Raw genomic sequence first — 23893 nt, forward strand, 5'->3', positions numbered from 1 at the left:
ATGCTGGTTCAGTCATGGATCGAGCCCTTGGTCTACCTGCAGACGACACTGGATCACTACGATCATGCTCCTGAAATGCTGGTCAACAAGACAAAATGGGTTTCTGAGAAACTGGTCAGTCTGGAGCAAGGGGTGGTTGCCCTCATTAAGAAGGTGGGTCAAATCACATATCACTCACACACAAGGTTATTTTTTTAATCCCTGAGGAATTTCTATAGGGATTAATAAATATATAGATAAATAAAGATATCTATGCTGGGGTCTATGCTCTATGCAAAGATTCCCCTGAGACAATCCAGTACATAACAGCAGGGTGCAAGATTGCGTTATGCCATAACCAAGCTGCTGGTGTAATCCACATTAACATCATGCAGAGTACGGCCTGGAAGTCCCAAGGTAAGAATAACCAAGCTAAGAAGGAATGACACCTACGATCTCTGTCCAGAAGAGCGCAATCTTCAAAACAATCATTTTTTTATATCCTTTTGTTTGTCTTTTTTCTGACTATTTCTATATGCTTGCTACACAGATGTTGGATGAGGGGACATTTACTACAACCAACAATGAACAAGGCCTATTTCAGTATGATACTCTGCCAGATATGCTGGAATCTGTTATGAGAGACTATACCTTACTCAGCTGCTTTAAAAAGGATGCTCATAAGATGGAGACTTTCCTCAAGCTTCTTAAGTGTCGTCAAGCTGACAAATACAACTGTGCATAAAATATAAACTGCAGCTAATAAATAATACAGTGCTTAGCTTTAAATTAATTCTTAAGGTTGGTAGTGTGCACTTTAAGATATGACCATGCCTTAGGCGAATCAACCTTGCTTGTAATGCAATGCATTCCTTATTGATTGTTTTGGAACACCTTCACACAAAAGTAGATGTAATGCTTTGCCCTTTCTTCAACATACTGCATTTTATATTCTTTCCCTGCTTAGTTGGTATTTTAACCTTGCAAAAGAAAGAGAGAGCAAACTCCCAAAAGATTATTTGTGTGTCGAGTTGTCAAAAAAATCTGCATATCCTGCCATTGATTTCCATTTCCTTTGTTCCTGACTGGGGTTTCTATTCCTTGCTGGGTCTCGCAGTGTTGTGACTATTCTCACAGCCCCTAGAGTACTGAGTGAAACTCTCATTTTTTTAATGGAGCTAGTTTTACTTCTGCGTTAGAGAAATGAAACACTTTCACCAAAAATGGGAGTCAAACAGAGAGCAATCACTATTAAAAAAAGAGAGAGAGATTTTTGATTAGCAAAAGAGCAGATGAGACGGAGACAAAATAAATAACAGTCGAATTGAAAGCTGGCGCTCTTGAAGGAAACAGGAATTATTCTGTGCCTAAATGTGTATAATTTAACATGGATCTAACATATATAGAGAAATGTGCCTTATTCACTTCAATTGTTCTGGGAATTAAACATTGAAATCTATATTCTCAGACGTTATGAATCCAGAGAATAAAGATTACCTTTCTCTTGTGAACAAAATAACCCAATAGTGTACTTTCATAGCTTTTCTTCTGTTCATTTAAGAAACCAATAAAGCAAGACAAAAAGCATAAAAAAAACATTGTTTTTAATGTGGTCGTTTGTGTGCTATTTTTTTGAGAGAGTGCATTAGACGTGGATGTGTGGCTCATCGGTTTTTACAGTCAATTCCTTGTTATGCCTCTCTTTCCTGTCTTAACCCGATGGCCACGCTTCAGCGTGTAAAACTCAGTCATTCACTCGTGAGGCATCAGTGTAGCGTGCTCGTTCTAGCTGGGTCCAAATGTAAAACTGCACCACAAAACTCAAAAATACATTGCACGTACCATTTCCTCCACATAAAATGATACTCAAGAAGGAAGATTTGTACCTCGTATATTTCCATCTGTGTGCATTGAGGAAAAGTCAAGTCAGAATTTATGGAGGAAAAAAAATAGATCATACAGAGCATAAAACAAATGGATTTGGTCCCTTCTTTATATAAAACATTTTGTTAATTGTCAGCTTAAATAGCTACTGTTGCATGTGATGCTGTAGAACTGGTGAAATTTATTTCAGCCTGTTAATAACGCAGCCGACATACCATTTTCCATCTGTGAATCTTTGTCTCGTTCCTGATTGCAACCAATTCCAGCCAAAGCCTGTGTGGCCCAAAATAGACAGTGCTCATCCCTTGTATCCTTGAATAAGAAGCAGTGGAGGGCAGCAGAGGAGATAAACCTCTTGTTGTTGCCCTCATCCTTTCCTTTCTTTCTTTTTTGCCCCTTTTTTATTTTACCCCTGCCTGTTACCTTTGCTTTTAACTTAAAATCTTGCATGACCTCTTTCTTTTTTCCATTTAGTCTTTCTGTTTTTTGTTCTGTTCTTGATTGCAGAACAGATACTAACTCACTGCCTTTTATCAACTTCTCAGATTGTTTCAGGCCATCAGAGTCTCTGGATTCCAGAATGCTGTTATATTAATTTCTATGATTAACAACTTGTGGTGCAAAACACATTTTATGTGCAAACGGTAATTAATGCTTATTGAGCATTAAATATCCATCCGTGGCTAAAGAGAAGAATTGAGTCAAACTACTTTAGACATATGTGACAAAATGAGCATGTACGTTTCCACCTTTGTGCCAGTATAAACCATTTTAGCCATGAATGTGCACTGATGCTGCCGGCTGTTTGGTTTCAGTACATAACTTTCGCTGCTTGAGTTTGATTGAAAATGGACACTTTGTCTGGGTGCATTGTGTATGGAACTCAAGGCTGCCTTGAGATGGCAAGCGTCAAAGGTATGTCATCCAATCAGTAGTTTCTCCATTTGAATCCCATTTAGTTGAAATTAACAGTTGGAGCTCAACTCATTCAAATCTTAATCGCATCTTTATCAACATTTGATGAGTTCCAACTTATTCATGTGGCATTTAGAACATTGAAGAATGTTTAGATCCCTTTTTCTGTGGCCAGTATGTGTAGCTCATTTCTGAAATCAAGTTTCTGCATCATGCCAACAGTCCAGATTTATGAAGAAATAAAATGATTTAAAAAGTATAATTTCTAAATGCCTGTTGCAAGACTTTTAAACCCTTTGAGTATAACCAAAACTATTTTCTTCAGAATGCTTTTGGTTCGTTTCAAATCTGTTGTGATAGTGTACACAAGAAAAACTGCACACTATGCCCTGTCCAAATATTTATGGGCCTGCCTGCTTGTGTATGCTATTAGTAGACACAGCCAAGTAGAGTTCAGATTACTGGCCAGAATTTATTCTGGACAGCAAAAAAAAATATTAATAATAAATAAATAAAATTCAATCCAAACCACATTTGGAGGTCGTTTGAAATGCAATTCTAAGGCTGTTTCTTGGCCTGTATGCTTTAACCACTCAGACTTCAGTGTGTCTTTTTTTATCACTCTCAATGAGACATGCAATAGCAATGTTAAATGTAGATTTTTTTTAAAGTCCTTAGCAGAGTCTAAGATGCTTCTAGTAGTGGACTATGTAAAACAATCTGGAGAATAATATGCAGTAGACGGAGAGATAACTTACAAAAGCCAGTTTCCAATAGACACTTGCACTAGACTGTGCCCCACACTGCTGCTCAATATATAAATGTAATTTACACCTTTTCTGACTTGAGTAACAAACCTGTGAAATATGTCTTTTCCCCACTCAGTTTTACAAAATTCATTATGGAATAATTCTTTTTTTATTGTTTCGATCAAATCCAAATTTCAAAATCTAGACTTATTTCAATAAGGAAAGCTTGCTTGGAAGAACTGAAAATGATTTCTTGACGTTAAGGATTTAATTAATAACCTTTTTGGTAATAAGACTCCAATGAACCATCATAGTGATGGCAATGAGAGCAATGACAGGGATTAGGATGTGGTTTCGGCAGTCTATGTGGATGCTGGTAGTTGTGAAGATGAAGGTTGAGGGTAAGGCAGTGATGGGGAGGAAAAGGTGGGTTGCACGAACTGTCTGAAAGGCAGCATGAAAGAAGAGCACTGAGATTTGCAGCACACAAAACAGAGGCTGATTGGATCGTAGAAGGCAGGCAAGAAAATGACTGGACAGAGTAATAATGTCAGTATTGAGTTTCACAATGTGGGGAAGAGGAAATGATTCAATCTTCCGTTTCAGATCCACCTCAATTCAGAGAATGTTATGTGAAGAATAGACAGATGAGCGTTATAGAACTATTTCAGCTTCATTTCATTTCAGTTTAAAAAAAAGATTAAAATATACTATTCACAATATAAACTGCAGCTACATTTCCTCCAGGCAGCCCTGGTTTCGATTGAGTGGCTGTAGTCTTTGCAAAAGCTGTGTGCTTGTATTTTTCAAATGAAGGTGTGGACTATTTTGCAGAATGATTGGCTGTTAGCAACATACTGGAAAAGACTGGTGAATTGACTTATCTGCACAAAAGTGTTCTGAAATATTCTGAAACATTTTCTTGCTCTTCCATAGCCTTTTCCATGGCAAAAAGGCAGGCTGTAACTAAAAAATGATATTGATTTGTTTGAAAGCTGGTGGTTCTGCTGAGTAAGGCTCATCTGTTCCATCACCACCATCTGTCGGGGTATATGGCATGGAGAGTACCAAGTGAGCCTTGGTGATGTGTGTAAGGCACGTGAACAGCTTGTGCATGACCAAAAACTAGATCCTGAGCCGCCAACTCTTTTCATATTGCAGTACCAGCAGACATTACATTTGTTTCTCAGCTAATTCTTCAGCTTATATTATGATGTGCTGCTTTTATTTATTTATTGTTGTTTTTTTTCTTGGAGGGCCCTCAGAAAAGAGTTGACAGTAAAAGCTCATGCACCTGCACGCAGAAAACTGACATGTCATATGTAATAACATCTAGAAGTTGAAACATCCATCAGTTAATATTGCTGCAATGCATCACAAGCCCTCCCCCCATTTTTATTATGTATTTATTTATTGTGTGGGTGTGTGCATGCCCTCACCTGTATGTACATTTGTGAAGATATGTAGGTGATCTTTCTAATATTCACACCCCTAAAAGGCCAGGACAATGCACCACTATGAGACCCAAAAACCAAACATTTAACCAAGGATGAATATACAAGCACAGACAACACCAGGCAGTGTGGTGGACTCTGCCGTGAGGAGACATCCACTCCCATCAAAATCACCCAAATCTGAGTTCAAATTTCCTAACAAAGAGTCCTGATGAGGTGATTCTTGTTATTCCTGATATTACATTAATCCTACTTAATCGACCATCCTTATTATAAGGATTTTTTTTATTAAAAAACAAACAAACACACATTTTATAAAGTGTACATGAAAATATAAGCTTATACATATAAGCAGAAGTTACTAATCTTGAGCAAAATCAATACATTTATCACACTCTCATTATATTACATAAACAGCACAGTTTTCCACCATCGAAATTAAGACAACAAAACAAGTGTAATTGCCATATTTTTATATTGTTGATTCTGTCTTTTTCACTCCAAAACACTAGAGGGCAGTAGTGCTCTGTCATAGAGGTTTTCTTAGTCAGTAGATTTACGTTTTGAGCGACTGTGCATTTTATGGTATTGCGCATTATATGCAAATTCAGACAAGGAAAAAAATAAACTAATTAAAATTCCCACTTTATTTGGGACCATGGCAACCAAAGTAACAACGTTTACTGCTTTTAAGTAATCACTGTTTGTTCTTTTTTTTCACAAGATAGCAAAGAAACCAGCCTTACATTCTTCCAGGTAAGATTCTTTACATTTAAGTGTAAAAACTGTTTTGTTTGTTTTTTTGCTTGTTTAAATCTGAGATGAGGATTTTTCCACAAGCATTTTCTTTTCTTTTTTAAACTCGTCTCAGGTTTTCTCTTAACACTTTCATGTCCTCTAATATAATGCCTGCTTTTCCATCCTCTGTGACCATATCAGAAGATGTAAATCAGTCAGTGGCTGCCAATAGTGAATCAGGTGTCAGCATAGAGAGGTGGTGTCATGCCGTGTGGGTGGATGTCAAAGCAGGATGTGGTAAAGGGGGCCTAGTGTCAGCAATGTCAGGTTCAGCTTCCTGTGGCCTAATCACTTCAGCATGGGGGCTCAGAGGAGATTGGGTAGACCCTGTTCTCCTCTCCAGGACCGAGTCCAAAGCCTCACCTTGTTTGGCTCCCGACAACACCCAAGTAATCATGGGCGAGGAAAAACCTTGTGGCCCCCACCTACTTCTCAAGATCTGAGGCCATAAATATTTAGGATTGGCTGTAAGTAGTAAGAGAAGGTAGGGAGAGAAAGATGTTAGAGAAGGGGAAAGAAGGGCATAGGGATGAAGGGAGGGGTGTTGTGCTGGGGTGATTTCACAGTCTAACTATTATAACCCGAGGAAAGGAAATCTAGACTGCTGGGATGCATAAGTGGGGCAGAAGAGACAGAAAAGGGGAGACGACGAAAGAAGCCTGAAATGTAAAAAAAAAATAAAATACTGCAAGCAGGTAAAGAGAGGAAAAAGAGGCAGTCTATCTGAAATTTGTCAACCACATAGAAAAGGAAAGTGTAAGAGAAATGAGAGGGAATATACAATCGAAATGACCAGGATGTGAGAGCAGCTCTTAAGTGTGACATGCAGGAAAGTAGGTTGAATCTAGAGAGAAAATGAATGACTGGAAGGCAGGTACACGGCTAGAGGAGTTAAGGCTGAGAAGTTGTGTTGGCTTGATATGAAACCGAGACTTGAAGTATGAAATCCTTGAGCCTCGAATGGCTCAGCTGGCTCCCACACTGTTGTTCTACTTTCATTTATGGCTCAAAATGACGGCTTGGAGAGACCTAAAACAGTCTCACAGCCACTGTATGATCTCCATGTAGTAACAGCTCAGTGCTTCTCCGCCGTTCTCATTTTCTCTGCTGTAATAGTGTTTCTAGGCGGTAACTTAAACTTGTCACTAAAATGGTCTGCTTTTTCATTTATACAAAAATAGGGAAAACAGAAAGAAGAGGAGGAATGTCTTCCCTTTGCATCTTCCCTTTGCATCTCAGCTGCTCAAGATGAGTACAGATCTTAAGCAGGAATGATACTTTGGATGTTGTACACAAGTCCAAGTGCCTTTAAATGACAAAATTTGAGTTAATGTCTACAAATGTTCACACCACAGAAAACTAATGGGAATTGGTCCTCAAACAAAACAGGCAGGCTACTGATCCTGAGCTCAGTACGCCTATAGGTTGTGTATATGCAGTTTAAAAAAGGAAAAGTTTAAATTATATATACATTATTCCATAACAAAAGTTAGAGGAAGCACATCCATAGAAAAGTGAATCAACCTTTTGTTTTTATTTGCTCAAGCATTAAATCAGTGCATCATTATGCATTATGCTTCCTTGTGCAGACACAAAGGGAGAAGCTGGCAGATATTACACCATGAGGAAATTAGCTGAATACTTTGGAGACTGTTCAGAGACAGGCTGATGCTATGTGAGCTCTGTGGGGAAGCGCCCATCAGTCGTCCCAAACTCGTCTCTCCGCTGAAGCAGAGAATCACAGATCTGTTGTCCTACTGAGCTTTCCAAAGTTGTGAAGACATGGAGAAAATGTGTGCTAAAAATAAAAAAAGCTCCGGACAAAAAGCTAAAAAGTTCACTTTTACACTAAACTTTGTCACAGGTGCTATTGGAGCAAATTAGTGCGTGCTGCCATAAGATGCAAAGTTTTGGTTGTCCATCTGCTGCAGAAAATTGCTCCTGAGATTCACTGAATAGTCTTACGTGGGCAAGGAATCGACATCATGCAGACTCTGTACTAAAGATAGTTGATCCGGGTGCATCAAACAGATTTTATTTTCACGTTCACCTCAGTTAGGCGTCGCATTAATCTGGAGTTATGTTTTTTATCTTAGTGGCATAAATAACTCAGATTTTGACTCTCTTTAGCTGGGCTTTTGTTCTCAATAAATCCTAAGGGAAAATCCTAGCACTTTATCTCCACTGTGCTCACTGTCTGTTTGGTGTAGAGCAGGTAGTGCAAAGAAGATTATTAGACGTTTTTCACAGACTGAAAATTATCTGAAAAACTTCAATGAGCCTGCTGAGGACACAGTCAGGAAATGGCTCTCATACAGTGAAGAGAATATAACTACACACCTCTTTTCAGGTAATCAGGTTTACGTGGTTTAATATTCCAGTTCTTCATCTTCAGTGTTCTCGCCTTTGTATACTTAATTCAAAGAATGAAGGCGGCAGTTCTGTTCAGGCTTCAGCACAGAAAAGCTGATTGTAATTGAAGTTCACAGTTTCTGTTATAAAGGCACTGCGATGCTCCGAGTCACTTCCACTCATCAGCTTACCGTGGATATAATGAGAGACGAAGGGAAAACATCTGAGAGGACTGCATCTAGACCAGCGGCTGTGGAATAAACACCCTCACTTTCAGAAAAATGAAGAAGGCAGACAGATGCCAAAAGAAGCTGAGCTTAAATCAGTGCAATTTCCTCCCTTCATGTCTCTGGCCAAAAGGACCTTTGAGAGTTTTCTACCTCTTTTCCTTTTTTTCCCTTTTTTTTTTGGAAAAAGAAAAAAAAAACCTGCTTTGAGATATACTGTAAATCACAATGCACAGGGAGGGGCTGAGCTAGTAAGAGAAAAGGGAGGCCTGTGGAAACACATTTATTATTTTCCTGCCAGTGTGCGTCTGCTTATGTTTTTCTTAGATCAAGACACAGTCCTAAAAAATCTGGTGCATTTCCTTCACTTCAGGAAGCACTTTCATAACTTCAAATATAATAATTTCCTTTTTGGAAAGACGCAGAGGATTATCCGTGTGTATTTGGATTTCATTTATCCGTTTTCTTACCCTGAAAGAAAAGGATTGAAGAAAAAAGGGGGCGCTCCCGTACAGTTAATGGTTGGACCTCTGGCCTCTGATCCTAAATGGGTTTTGATAGGTGTGGTGAATTCAGTTTCAGCTCAGGGATTATGATTTACCGCCTCTCTGGTTTGGCTCCAGGAAAGCAGCACTCACATCCTCTGCCTATTTTCCTGTTTGTTTTGCCTCCCCGTGATGGCAGAAATAGTGAATATAAATGGCGTGCCGAAGAAATCCCTCCCTTCTCTGACATATGGCACTATAAAGAAGAAAGACTGAATTTTATTTGAAATGGAAGTGCAATCCATTTCAAATACACTAAAGTGCATTGATGAAAATCTAAAAGATTTGTATGGCATGCCAAAACTCGAAGAGTTGAACACTGAAGTGTCCTTAAGATTATTCGTGTTTCTCTATCAGAAGTGTTGGAACAAGGCTGGCTGGTAAAGACGCTTTGTTTGATCACATGGATTGTTTTAATTCTACATAGCAAGCTTAAATGTTTTGCTAACTTTGTGTCATGATCCTGGGCCATGTTGGCCCAGTATTCTTAGTTCTCATGTGTCTTTGTATTCAGTTCCCTGTTTAGGCTCTGTTTCCTGAGTTGCCCTGTTGTGGTGTTCCCTCAGTGCTTTCCCTTTATGACTCTACCCCCTGTGTGCCCCTCTGTGTATTCATGAGCCCTCGTCCCCTTTCATGTTTATTCCGTGTCTCCCCTGCCCGTTATGTTGGTGTTCTACTCGTGCTCTCTCTCCTCCTGTCTGAACCTCTGTACTTCCTGTTTCGCCTTGCCCGTCTCCCCGCCAGTGTTGTGTTCACTCCTGCCATGTCTCGTGATTATTATCAGTATCACCTGTGTTCCCCGTGTGCTCCCACTCCGCTCGTTAACCCTTGGTGTATTTATGTCTGCGTCTCCCTCAGTGCTGTGTCGCGTTCTCCCTCATGCTGCGTGGATTTCCCTGTGTCTCTCTCTCCGAGTGTTAGTTTACTTTTCCCAGTTTAGTTTTGTATTTTCCAACGTTCTGCCTCTTCAGCAATAAAGCTGTTTTTTGAGTTCATCCCCTGAGTCTGTGAGTTTTGTGATTGGGTCCTCATCCTGCCTGCCACACAGCGACCATGACACTTTGTAGCTTTTATGTTTGTTCATTAGCAGATTTGGACTCTACTTTTAGCATTTTATATAGTCCTCATATTTGCCCTTCATGTACCTGCTTCAGACCCTGTCAGAAGAATCAGCTACCAGGTGAATTAATGACACCGTGTGTTTGAAACACTCATGTGATTTTTATTTAAATAAGGAAATAAACCTACCAAAACCACAAAAATAAACCATATTTATAATTATTATGATTTCCCTTACTTCAATAATGACACAAAGTGTCTTGTTTACAGGGAAACGTGTTTTTAGTTTTAGTTTGGAATCTCCTCAGTTATGAAGTACAGCCAAAATATGTGCAACAAGAATAACTTTTGCCAATCCATCCAAGACGTCTTGAATTACAATGTTCACTTGTCATGCCCCCACCACCCCGTACTTTCTCACATTTGAGGCTTTCCCCCATAATCTCTGTAGCTGGTCAACTATTTATGCAGTTTTGGATCAACAGACCAAGAGAGTGTTTTTATTTTCATGCGACAGACTGAGGTCAGATACTTTTTGAGAATAATAGCAGAGTGAAATGAAAAGGCCCGTTTTATGAATAGAGGCATTACATCAGCTTATGCATCAGAAGCATTTGGCTGTTGTGAAACAAACGTTTGAGATAGCATAAGGTAAGAGAAGATCTGAATGGAGGCAGAATGAAGTAAGGACAAATTTACTTAGAAAAGTGCAAAACAGGACGAACAACCTTGGAAATGTATGTGGTGTATATCCAATTCAATTCAATGGTATTTCTATAGTCCCAAATCCCAACAGCAGTTCCCTCAATGTGCTTTACATTGTAAAGACCCTACAATAATACAAAGAAAAAAGAGAAAACTCTAACAGTCACATGACCCCCTATGAGCAAGCGCATTCGTGACCTGTGGGCCAGAAAAACTAACTTTTAACAATATATATGCCCTGCTGATCTGAGGACAAGGCTCACACAAGTATGTGCAGAACGATGCTTATTTATGTTTGCTTATTTATACTTATTGTTTGCAGATTAGACATTTGACACTCCTGTCTCCGATAAGCTGACAATAAGCCAGCTAAACTACAACAACAGCTGATCATAACCTAACATTATGCCAGCTAATGTTAGGCTCCAGAGGCCCCCGAATCACACTTTCACTCTGAAAAACACTGTTTTTATTCATTTTAAGTGCCTGTGTCCAGTAATGTTAGAGCCGCCTCAATGATGGTTCACTGTTTTAACCAACAGTGGCTAACAGCAACTAACTAACAGTGGCAAAAATAGCAGTACTTGCAAACAGAAACATTCAGAATATCCTTAACAACTCGCCCTACATATTCACAGCTGAGAATAAGAATGGACTGACAACCTACTACAAACATTATACATAAAAGATGGCCAGGGTGTTTGTCCCACCCCAGCCACCGTACCTAAGATTATGCACTTCAGTCTACACATTGTTACTTTAAAGAAATCAATATTCAGTGCTAAAATCATTAAATACACCTGCTAGTGTTTCCATTTAGTTCCTGCAATATTTTTACTTTTGTATGAAAAAATGCTGTTATTTCTGAAGCACAAGACACTACATTTTTAACACTTAGCAGGTACACAAAACAATAATTGGAATTTCTGAGTCTATCTTGCAAGTTTGTCTTGAAGCCAGAGAAGTTTTCTCTCTCATAACACACTTAATTCCTCGCCATTCTCCCCACAGAGAAAACTTGATGAGAAATAAGTCGAGTGTAGTATTACAGCCTCATCTAATGGAAACATTATTGGGATGTGATACAGCAGAAACAGCAGCATTCAGCAGCATTTCCAAGAATCCATTTCAAAGCTCAGTTTACTCCTAATCTAGAGATAATCCTTGTCAGTCAAGAGGCGCCCCATTCACCGAATGAGAGCATGACCAGTCATTGTTAATTTTTACAGCTTTATCATCTATTTATTGGAGAAGTCATGAGAATATTGTGACAATGATGAATAAAAAATCACAACTGAAGTCATATATTTTGAACTAAGTCGAGTAGCTAAACTCATGACTTAGGGTAACAAGGCTAAACAAATATAAACACCTCCTAAAGACTGCATGCTGGAAATGCATTTGCAGTAATAATTCCATAGAAAATATTTAACAAGAAGTTATTGAATAATGGTAAAACTGTCAAGCAGCTCTTCTTCACTGCTCCTTGTGTCTCCTTAAAAACATTTAAAATAAGCATAGCCTTACTGTAGACTGGATTTTTATATGCTGCATATTTGTAAATCATCCTAGCTGGAATAAGAGAGAGGTTGACAAAATGAAACAGGACTGTAGAAAGGTGGGGCATTGTGATTTTGAAAGTGTTTGTGTGGACGTGGACAGGATGTGAACAAAGTTACCCACAGTGTGTTCATGTGCATGTGCCTGCCTCCATGTCTGACTGTAAATCAGACATGGAGTGATGGCAAATTGTGCAGCCACACCATATGCAAGTTTAGCAGCTTCTGCTTCAGTATAGCGTACTGTTTAGTATACATCTATAGCTGTCAACAGACATGCACATATACTGTACACAATTTGACATCTAAAATTCTTCAGTGGCATGTCAGAACTATGGACATATACAGTAAGTGTCCAGTATATTTGATCCTATACAGCTTTAAAACTGTATAAAAACTTCTGCTTCAACGGATTTTGAAAGCTCACCAGTGGAAGTTATGGTTTCATGCTCCTCTATTCTTTATACCTACATACAACAATCAAACAAAGAAAAAAATGCCAGCTTTGTGCAGTGGCAAATGCCACAGCTGATTCTATTAGATCATTAGCAACACATCCTATACTTTTTAGGAACTCCAAAGCAGTGCGATTACAAAATTACATGGAGCTCATGCATTTACATTGCATTTATGGTTCAAGGTAAAGTTGACAATAACCTATTATCAAAATGAGACATAATGAAATATTATTTAAATCTGCAAAGAAATTAAATGAAATATAAAAATCTCCACTTTGAACTGGCGCAGCTTGCGACCTTGCTCAGGCCAGGCAAAGCTGCCATGGTCCCTCACTTGTTTTTCTTGTCTGCTATTTTTTTTTCTTTCTTTTTTATCCCAAATGTTATCCCTCTGCCCTGTCCTATTGTTCCAGCGACACAGTGTGAACACAGGTTCTTGGATTCCCATTCAGTGAGGCGAAGGACAGCATTCCAACTCCTTGCCAAGACACCTTATCTGTGCCTGGCAGCCTGCAGACAGGAAAGAGCAGTAAGTGTGAGGGAGGGGGGGTGGCTGGGGAGGGCAAAGGCTAGAGGACACAAATGGAAAAATACAAAAAAATACTTGGTGGAAGATGCACAGTACAGGTGAAAAATATAAAAAGAAAATATAAAGTTATATGCAGAAGTCCATGTTTGAATATTTGGATTGGTTTATTCAGCTTTGTTGCATTTGTTGCTGGATAAAATTAGACAGCAGATTACACATTAATGAAGCAAAGTGGAAGAAAAGATGAACAACATGTGCTGGCACAATGGCAAAGTATGGAGTAAGGGTGCAAAATACTGAGCTGAAATTTACACAGTTGTGAGGCAGCATACACACATACATGTACTGCGCTATAAGCAAAACAGCTGTCCCAGTGTCCTGTTCCACACTGCTTACATTAAAATCAATGACAATTGTACGTGTTCTGTAAGCTGGTGGACTGAACTAAAAGCACCATTCTTTAGGTTTGTTCTTGCTTTGGCAATTTCGAAACAATGTTGCTGCCAAGTGGTGACTTTTAAAAGGTAAATATCTTATTATAGGAACAAAAACAAGCTCTTGTTTGGCACTGGCATGATTCACTGGTTCCCTCTGTTTAAAAGTGATAGGGGGGATTTATTTGACTTTCCAATTCTGTGCTGATGTCTTCCTCTTGTTTGTTTTTCTTCGCTTTGTTGCTGAAGCATAACTTGACTTTAAATTGATTTTTAGGTGAGAACATTGAAAGTTCACAATTTTGCTTTAGCGCGAGCTTCGAATTGTTTAATTGTGTGTGTGTGCGTGTGTGTGTACATAGGTAACAAAGGACAAAAAAGGCAAAATCTTATTATTTTTGAATGAGTTTTCCATGAATTAAGGGGACCAGCTTTATGGATCACATGAAATAATTCAGATTCAATTTCCACATTAATATTGTATTTTTTATTGGAATTGCTGAAACTATCTGAAATTACCTGATGCAACTCACTACCAATTCTGGTTTTGATTTGCTCTCTGTTTGTTGTGCTGTGAGAAGTGAATTATGGATGCCAATCTGTGGCATCAAGACAAATCGTTTATTGCAAATCACACACCGGCTTACTGCATAATACTGTATACATTACTGTCTTGAGCCACCGATTTCTTTAATTTTGTTTCCAGGGAGCCAGACCTTCTTATCATTTTTAAGGTGGCCCTGAAAATCAGTTCTCCAGTGTTTCTGAAGCTATTCCAGTGTGGGTTTTTTTTTTTGTTTTTTTTTTTATATTGGCTGCTTTTTTCATTCAGGAACTTTGAGGAATGTGTTTTTGTTTGTTTGTTAACCCACTTAACTCTGACCTAGGATTCATTTGAGCATAGAAAATGAACTAAGGGATGATGACATAAAAGATAGAGAAAAAAAAGCTATTTTAAATTGCATCGTTAGGTTTTTGTTAATAGCAGTTTGTCGCAAAAATACAGTTTGTTTTTTCGAACATACGAAAAAAAGATGAAACAATTTGACAGAAAAGAGCACATACTGGGCAAGCATAACAGCTACAGCAAATGAAGAGTGTATGTAAGTCACATCCTTAAAAAACAGGAAATAAATCCAGCAAAAACCTGACACGAGACTTTAGAGATGCATCTGGCCCTTCAGTTGATCCATCTACTGTTCACTGAAGCCTCATCAGAAATGGTCTCAGTGGAAGGTTGGCTGTCAAGAAACCATTCTTAAGAAAGGGAAACATGCCAGATTACACAAGAACTGGACTCAAAATCAGTGGCAACATGTCTGATAGAGGGATATATCCAAATTTGTAATTTTTGGTCAATGTGTGCCGAGGAGGCCGTGAGAGACCTCCAACACTGTGTGTCTACAGCCATCTGTAACACACTGGAGTTTCTCTAATGGTTTTGGGGTACATTTGAGCCAAATTGATGGAATTATGAACACAGAAAAAAATATTGTCAGATTTTGATCCACCAGGCCCTACCATCTGGAAAGTGTCTAATTGGCAACAGCTTAATGTTTCTGCATGACAATGATCCCAAACACACTGTCAATGCAGCAAAACATACCTGAATAGACAACACTACCGGTCAAGACTGGATTCTCCAGAGCAAGAATCTCAATGCGACTGAATCAGTGTGAGATCATCTTAACAGAAAATGGAACAGAAGGCAGCGAACATCCAAAGATTTGCTTTGGATGTCCTTCAGGAAGAATGAAGAACTATTCCTGAAGACTCTGAAGAAATTTTGCCTAAGAGAGTTCAAAAGGTCCCTTTTGTAAGACTTTATACTTTATACTGGTACACATTCTGAACCACATGTCCAAATCATGGTAGAGGTGTAAAACTTCATGTATTTGAAAAAAAAAAAAAGAAAGAAAATAAAGTATGAAATACAGTTACCTACAGAAGCTTGACTGCTTCATCTAGTGCATCATCCTAAGTGCAAAACTTCAATTAATGTCAGCAGACTGAGCTCTAGTTGCTCGATTGACATACTGTTCCTATTCCACTGTATGCTGTAGGCACACAGTTTAGAGAAGCACTGCAGGAAACTATCCACATTTTGAGTCACAGACATCCTTTGAGCTTACTGTATATAAAGGGCAGGAAGGCCATCAAAAGGCCTTAAGTAACCCCAGTGTTTCCCACTTGACAGTGGATATTCTGACTCAAATCCCTTCCCACACTAATGTGAACTACATCCTCAGGAAATGTTTCAGTAATAATAAAAAATGAAGTGAAACAACATAAATAGCATATTTTGTTTTGTTTTTGCTTTGTTTTGTTTTCTCTGGAGTAAGCTGAAAGACATAATCTGGAACAACACTGTAGTGTTTTTTTCTTCCCCTGTGATTTTTCAGGTGTTCCATTTATCCATCTATTGATGATTACCTATTAAGTTTCCCATGCCACCCGAGCACAGGGATGGTGTGTTGCAAAAACTCTGAAGTTAATATACTGAGTCAAAAACTAGAACTGTCACATAAGATTTATCATTCATATGTTAGTGATTAACAACACTGCAGTTAGGGCTGCAATCATTATTACTTTTTTATTTATGTGTTCATGTGCATGTGTTAAATTCATAAAGGGAAAAAAACAGAGTGAGAAGAAAGAAAGAAAACAGGTTTGAGAATCATTAAAGAGCCAGAGAGTGTGATGGTGAAATCTAGTATCCAGCTGGTTTTGCACCATCTGCTGTGCTAATGCACTGATACATCATTATGCAAGTGCGACGAAAATAATTATGAACCTCAAACACTCCATTTGTAGTTACTGCAAACGTCCACTAGATGACAGTCATGTTCCTTTAATGCTCTCTGCTTCAAAGAAAAAAAATGACTTGAAAGATGGGCTGAAAAGAAAAACTGTGTGTGTGTGCGTGCGTGCGTGCGTGCGTGTGTGTGTGCGTGCGTGTGTGTGTGTGTGTGTGTGACAGAGAGAGGGAGACTGTTTTAGATGGTCCTGCAGTATGGTATGTTGATTGCACATGGCTCTTTAAAATTTTCAGTTTATTGCTGTTTAATTTCTTCTCGTAGTTTTTTTTTTCCTGTTGTTGTTGTTTCATTGTTTTTTTCCGTTAGATCGGAGTTTCACCAAACAGTATCAAAGACCTGAGCTCTGAATAACACATAAACACTACTGTTTGAACCCAGTCTGCTTAAGCTCTGCTTCTTGTGTAACAGAGGTGTCCAACTCCAGTCCTTGGGAGTTACTGTCCTGCAGCTTTTAGATGCATCCCTACTCCAAGACAGCTGAATCAAATGGTTGGATTACCTCTTCAGCATGCCATCAAGTTTGGGAAGAGCCTGATAACAAACTATTCATTTGATTCAGGTTTGTCGGAACAAGATGCATCTAAAAGCTGAAGGACAGTAGCTCTCAAGGATTGGAGTTTGACACCTCTGACGTATAAGATTACTAGTAGTTTGCCCAACAGTGTGACACTACTGGTAACAAGTTTTATTTGTTTTTTTGCTTAAAACTCTGAGGCTCTAAAGGCACTTGTGCTCAAAATAAATTGTGCAATCTTTAACTCTGTAATTACTCAACTTAAGGTATTACAGGGAAATAAGTTCGATTTTTAAATCACCTTTTAGAATGACTTTATTCAGTCAGTTCATCTGACAACAGAGCTCAGTGCAGGTAGAAGGGGCATCCAGCCGCAGACTGCAAACGTGCTCTCTCTGCTCAACCATAAGTTCCGTTATAGGAGTAACTGTGGTTCAGCGGTGGTACCATGCTGGCAGTCCATGAGCAGCTATGTGTCAAAAAAGATGTGGTACAGTCGGTCTGTGGGACACAGACTCATACTCGTGCTGTCGTTGGACTGTTAGCCAGCCATTTGTTGTAAAATTTAAAGAAAAGAAGAGAAACCTTACATTAGAAACAATGAAGTATCCACTGCAGCCAATGTTCATGCTGTATACAGTGGGGCAAAAAAGTATTTAGTCAGCCACCGATTGTGCAAGTTCCCCCACCTAAAATGATGACAGAGGTCAGTAATTTGCACCAGAGGTACACTTCAACTGTGAGAGACAGAATGTGAAAAAAAATCCATGAATCCACATGGTAGGATTTGTAAAGAATTTATACGTAAATCAGGGTGGAAAATAAGTATTTGGTCAATAACAAAAATACAACTCAATACTTTGTAACATAACCTTTGTTGGCAATAACAGAGGTCAAACGTTTACTATAGGTCTTTACCAGGTTTGCACACACAGTAGCTGGTATTTTGGCCCATTCCTCCATGCAGATCTTCTCGAGAGCAGTGATGTTTTGGGGCTGTCGCCGAGCAACACGGACTTTCAACTCCCGCCACAGATTTTCTATGGGGTTGAGGTCTGGAGACTGGCTAGGCCACTCCAGGACTTTCAAATGCTTCTTACGGAGCCACTCCTTTGTTGCCCGGGCGGTGTGTTTTGGATCATTGTCATGTTGGAAGACCCAGCCTCGTTTCATCTTCAAAGTTCTCACTGATGGAAGGAGGTTTTGGCTCAAAATCTCACGATACATGGCCCCATTCATTCTGTCCTTAACACGGATCAGTCGTCCTGTCCCCTTGGCAGAAAAACAGCCCCATAGCATGATGTTTCCACCCCCATGCTTCACAGTAGGTATGGTGTTCTTGGGATGCAACTCAGTATTCTTCTTCCTCCAAACACGACGAGTTGAGTTTATACCAAAAAGTTCTACTTTGGTTTCATCTGACCACATGACATTCTCCCAATCCTCTGCTGTATCATCCATGTGCTCTCTGGCAAACTTTAGACGGGCCTGGACATGCACTGGCTTCAGCAGCGGAACACGTCTGGCACTGCGGGATTTGATTCCCTGCCGTTGTAGTGTGTTACTGATGGTGACCTTTGTTACTTTGGTCCCAGCTCTCTGCAGGTCATTCACCAGGTCCCCCCGTGTGGTTCTGGGATCTTTGCTCACCGTTCTCATGATCATTTTGACCCCACGGGATGAGATCTTGCGTGGAGCCCCAGATGGAGGGAGATTATCAGTGGTCTTGTATGTCTTCCATTTTCTGATGATTGCTCCCACAGTTGATTTTTTCACACCAAGCTGCTTGCCTATTGTAGATTCACTCTTCCCAGTCTGGTGCAGGTCTACAATACTTTTCCTGGTGTCCTTCGAAAGCTCTTTGGTCTTGGCCATGGCGGAGTTTGGAGTCTGACTGTTTGAGGCTGTGGACAGGTGTCTTTTATACAGATGATGAGTTCAAACAGGTGCCATTCATACAGGTAACGAGTGGGGGACAGAAAAGCTTCTTACAGAAGACGTTACAGGTCTGTGAGAGCCAGAGATTTTCCTTGTTTGAGGTGACCAAATACTTATTTTCCACCCTGATTTACGAATAAATTCTTTACAAATCCTACCATGTGAATTCATGGATTTTTTTTTCACATTCTGTCTCTCACAGTTGAAGTGTACCTCTGGTGCAAATTACTGACCTCTGTCATCATTTTAAGTGGGGGAACTTGCACAATCGGTGGCTGACTAAATACTTTTTTGCCCCACTGTATATTTATTTTTGATGGGTTTTTTTTTCACACTTCTCCCATTCCCAGTAAACTCTGCTGTCGCTTCCTTTCCTGGTTTGGCCCACTAGTCAACCAATCACAGTTTACATTATTTTGGCATCGTGCAATTTGCATTTGGAATTTTGGAGGACTCCACGGGAGCGTATTTGTGCTGGTTGAAAACTCTTCGCTGTATGCAAACACATATGCACATTTGTGAATGAAGAATTAGATGAAAACTGTGAATGGATCAAAGAGAAACACGTTGCAAAGCACTCTGTAGAACACTGAAGGTTAGAAAGTCTGATAAAATTATCCTTTCTTATCAGACAGGATGAGTTAAGATCAGATAGGTTTTAGGAAAGTAGGGGTCAATGCTGCATATTTGCCATTTCCTTTGCTTCCCTCTGTCCTTCCTTCCTTCCTTTCTTCCTTCCTTCCTTCCTTCCTTCTTTGCTTCCTTCCTTCCTTCCTTTCACACTTTCTCTTACCCTGCTGCTCTTTCTCTCAGTGGGACCTCGTGCAGACTCTACCCAAACACTGCCCCGTTGTTTAGGGCTGGGCAAGCTCTCTGCCTGACCACTCCCTGGACCTAATCGCCTCAGAGTTCTTTCCAAATTGCAATTACTGATAAACAGAGTTGGCTGATGGGGACAAGTGATTGTGCAGGCCATAGCTGGCAGTATCTGGCATCAGCCTAATTGTCACAAACAATTTGTCTCATTTCTTTACTCTTGCTAGTATGATTCCACTGAGCACACTTGGGGAGCAAACCAGTTATGAGTATGCTCATTTGGGACTACTTTGAAGTGTTCTCTAGTGTTTCTCAAGAATCCCCCCCCCACCCCCCCACCCCGCCCAATCTTAGCAGTCTGCATTCTGGGATTGTGTTTAAACAGAGTCCATTTAGAGTTATTTTGATTCATCATCGGAGATGGAGAGGAAAATATTTAGTGAGCAAGACACAAAATGTAATGTCTGCGCTTGTTTCCCTTGGATTCTGCATGCAAACTCTTTTCATTTCACTAAATAAATAAGTTTCATTTATGCATTTTCATCATGGAAAAAGAAATTTACATTCCTGCCAGTGAATGACTGCACATCTGGGAACTCAGTGAAACTTTATCCTATTATACGCTCTCACCCATCCCTGATCAGGTAAGTTCCTTGGTAAAGGGTAAATGCCAACGGGTACATTGCCATGACTCAAGAATTTTTCCTACTGCCAGGCTAAACCGACAACATTCAGTCACAAACCCGTTGTTCAGCCTTTTAAACTGCCATGATCCTCTATTTAGAATTATATGAGCCCCGCAGTTTCACAAGGCCCTGTTTTCCCCAGATGTGAATTTAAACAAGTATGCAACATGAGAGTTAAATGTGGCTTTCAGAGTTAGTACTGGTGCACATATTCTTGAGGTAAATATTTTTTTAAAAAGGGAACAAAAACCTTTCAGCATGTCTTTCTAGGTATGCTGTGGGTGGGTGCATATGTGTAAGTGAGTGATGGGCTGAAGATGATTAAAGGGAGGAAGTCATGACCTTGTTTGCTCCTCTTCCCTCCTGAGTTATAACCTCAGCCAAGCCCAAATCATTCCTGTGCAGAAAAGAAAGAGGAAATGACCCAACTCAAAAAGGAAGTGCTGCAAGGTGACCAGTAGCAGTCTACGGGGAGGTGGGGATGGTATGCTCTCATTGTTGTGTGTGTGCGCACATGTGGCAGAGAGCCCTTGATTTGTGTTGGCCCACCTTTGGTTCTGCTAAACCACTGTTTCAGCAGTTTGGGGCAGGAAACAGCTGTGGAGAGTGAGGCTAAGGTAACAGTCTGCACACAGCCGTTTGAGGGTTTTCAGTGCACTGCTCGCCAATATCAATCAAATTGCATGAAGCTTAGCTTTTACTGAGCTGGAAACCCACAGAATTTTAGCACATTCACACAGACACAGGCTTCAGCACACTGTCAGTAATGCTAGAGTATAAGATGATGGTTGAATTTTTTATTTTTTTTGGAAAGTCATCGTTTTCATCTTAGCGAGTGAAAAATTGGCACTGATGTTTTATTTATGTATTCGTGTCATGTTTTGAAGTTGAGAGCCTCCTGAACGAGCACCCAAGCATCCATATCGAGCAGATGAAGAGTAAAAGTAACATGAGGATAAATGCAGACTTTAGTGACACAAGGACAGAGTCATCGGAATATTTTGAGCTTCACAGCTTGCGAGGAAAACGTGTCACTTTATGGGTAAATTAGTCACACCCCTCGCACAGCCAGCCACATCACCACAATCAACTGGGTGGCTTTTCTGTGGAATTTTGGCCTTGACAGTTAACATGTCTGCCACTAATGGAAACCATAATTTTGTACTGCTGTGTGTGTGCGCATATATATATATATATATATATATATATATATGGATCTGTATGAAATGGATGTAGACAATATAGACATTTGCCATTTTCTCCTGAAGCATAGCCTGAAGCAATTTTTATTTGTATTCCCATGTATTTCTACCTGTAGCTAGTCCCTGCCAAAACAGTGGCATTTGGGGTATGCAAGTCCCCAGAGCTTGCTGTCAGCTCTGTCAGGTTAGGGTGAAATACGAGACTTGAATCAAGCCTGTAGGCAGCTCAAGCATTCACAGATGGTCTAGTAACAAAATAATCAAAACAGGCTCAGCTGTCTTTGTCCAGTGTTATTCTGAATGATTAAATGATATTAAAGTGAGAGATTATTTTTGCTGCAATGTACTTTATGGATTCTAATTACATTTTCAAAGCCCTTGCCTGTCATTGACCTTCTATATACAGGAGTTGCACAAACGCAGCATTTTGGGATCCAACTTGAAAAAAGGCAGTGACACAGTTAGACCCTAACAAAACGTTAGAGAATCTCATTCAAACACTAGGTGGCTTAAATGCCTTCCTGACAAATTTGCAAAAAATTAAAGCTTGTTAGAATAATAAAAACTTTAATTTTAGCCTTATAATCAGAATCAGATTAATAATTGATTTAATAATCCCAGAGGAAATTATGTGGTCACAGTTGCTTCAAGATAATAAAACCAGTCACCAACTTCACAAATTTAAATATTACAACATATTACAATATTACAAAATATAAAAAAATTGCTCTAGTAAATACAAATAACTCTAATTATAAATATCCCAGTATACTGCACAAAATTAAAATACATATAGTTGGAACTAATGACATGAAAAGAGGGACATCTTTTCATATCATATTATATAAGCTGAATCCATGTTCGTTTGCCTCTATCAATAAATCACTGCACCCATTTCCCATTTTTCAAACAAAAGAAAAGGAAACCAATGGTGGTTGAAGACTTTTACACAGTACTATATGTCTTATGCATCTAATATGAGTGACCTCGCAGTCAAGCAAGATTGTGCACTTGCTCATAAGCTCACAACTCAGGTCAAGTGAGTTGCTGTCCTGCTGGTTATGACCAGCAGCAGGACGTGGTTAACCACATGAATGCATTTTCAGTCATAATGTGAGGTGCAGCCTCTTCAGATGTAGAAACACTATATGTAATTTAGCCAATATCATTTCAGAAATCACTGATGATCCATCTGTTCTGTTCTTTACATATTACGATGTGTTTTGTTTTTTAAAAGTGTGTTCAACCCAAAGACTGGTTGACTTGGCATCTTTTCCCATGTCCATGACCTCCATGTAGTCCTTGTAAAGCTGATGCAACAAAAAGGAGACTCATGACCCCATGAAGCAACCAGGCAAAAAACACTTCATAATCCCTTTAAAATCCATTAACTCAGACTTGCTTTGTGTTCCAGTATTCCTTCAACACTCTATTTACATGTGTATAAAAGACATTTTCCTATTAACTTCATTATGAGTTCTTTTCTTGAGCTCAACATACATACATAACTGTGCAGCTACTTTTCATCTCCCCGAGCAAAGCCGAGCAGAGACCTCCGCTGCTTGTCATCTGGATGGGTGGCATCTTGTCTTCTGAAGATCTGAAAGTTATGTTAGAAAGATTGGATTTGACAGAGCGATGCCTCATTCATGGTTCAGCTCAGATAAAATGATGATTTAATCTCTTACAAAGAGATTTTAAATAAATATTTTGCTCATTTTTACATTACCTCCATTATTGATCAAGTGTCAATTCAAGCACAGTTTGAGACTTAAAAAATAAGTTAAACCTTTAAAATAAAAACATGAATAACATAGCAGCTCCCTATTTATGATGACTCCTTTTTTGTCACAAACCATTTGTTTTACCAAGCTGAAGGGCAGAAACAGAGGAAATAACTTCAGTTTTTGCACGTTAAAAAGGAAGAGGTGTCGTTTCCCAAGTTTTGTTACCATGCGGCTGTTTGTTGTTGTTTGTAGCTTTTGTTTTTTCAGAGAAAAGGGGCACTGTTCCTCAAAATCTGTTAACAAACAGTTCATCTGTAGCATTTTTAATAATCATCTGACTTTAACTTAAAGCAGCTGTAAGTGGTATTTATAGAATGATCTAAAATTTCATTGTATCTGTTATGCAGCTGCTGGGAGTACATCTGGCAAGCAGCCTGCTATACCTTGGAAGCATAATTCTCTCTCTCTCTCTCTCACACACACACACACACACACACACACACACACACACACACACACACACACACACACACACACACACACA

The 23893-nt window shown here is 39.4% G+C and overlaps 1 protein-coding gene across 1 annotated transcript in view; it reads left to right on the plus strand.

The window, feature by feature from the left end:
* smtla (somatolactin alpha) overlaps nt 1-724 on the plus strand; it is a 3408-nt gene extending 2684 nt beyond the window's left edge. The window contains exons 3-4 of the mRNA XM_013910391.1: nt 1-153; nt 530-724. Coding sequence (XP_013765845.1) covers nt 1-153; nt 530-724 — 348 coding nt within the window. The remainder of the gene's footprint in view (nt 154-529) is intronic.
* Nucleotides 725-23893: the final 23169 nt, after the last annotated feature.

The sequence above is a fragment of the Pundamilia nyererei genome, unplaced genomic scaffold (genome assembly GCF_000239375.1).
Source record: "Pundamilia nyererei isolate P.nyererei 1_Seehausen unplaced genomic scaffold, PunNye1.0 scaffold00003, whole genome shotgun sequence".
In the NCBI taxonomy this organism is placed as follows: Eukaryota; Metazoa; Chordata; class Actinopteri; order Cichliformes; family Cichlidae; genus Pundamilia; species Pundamilia nyererei.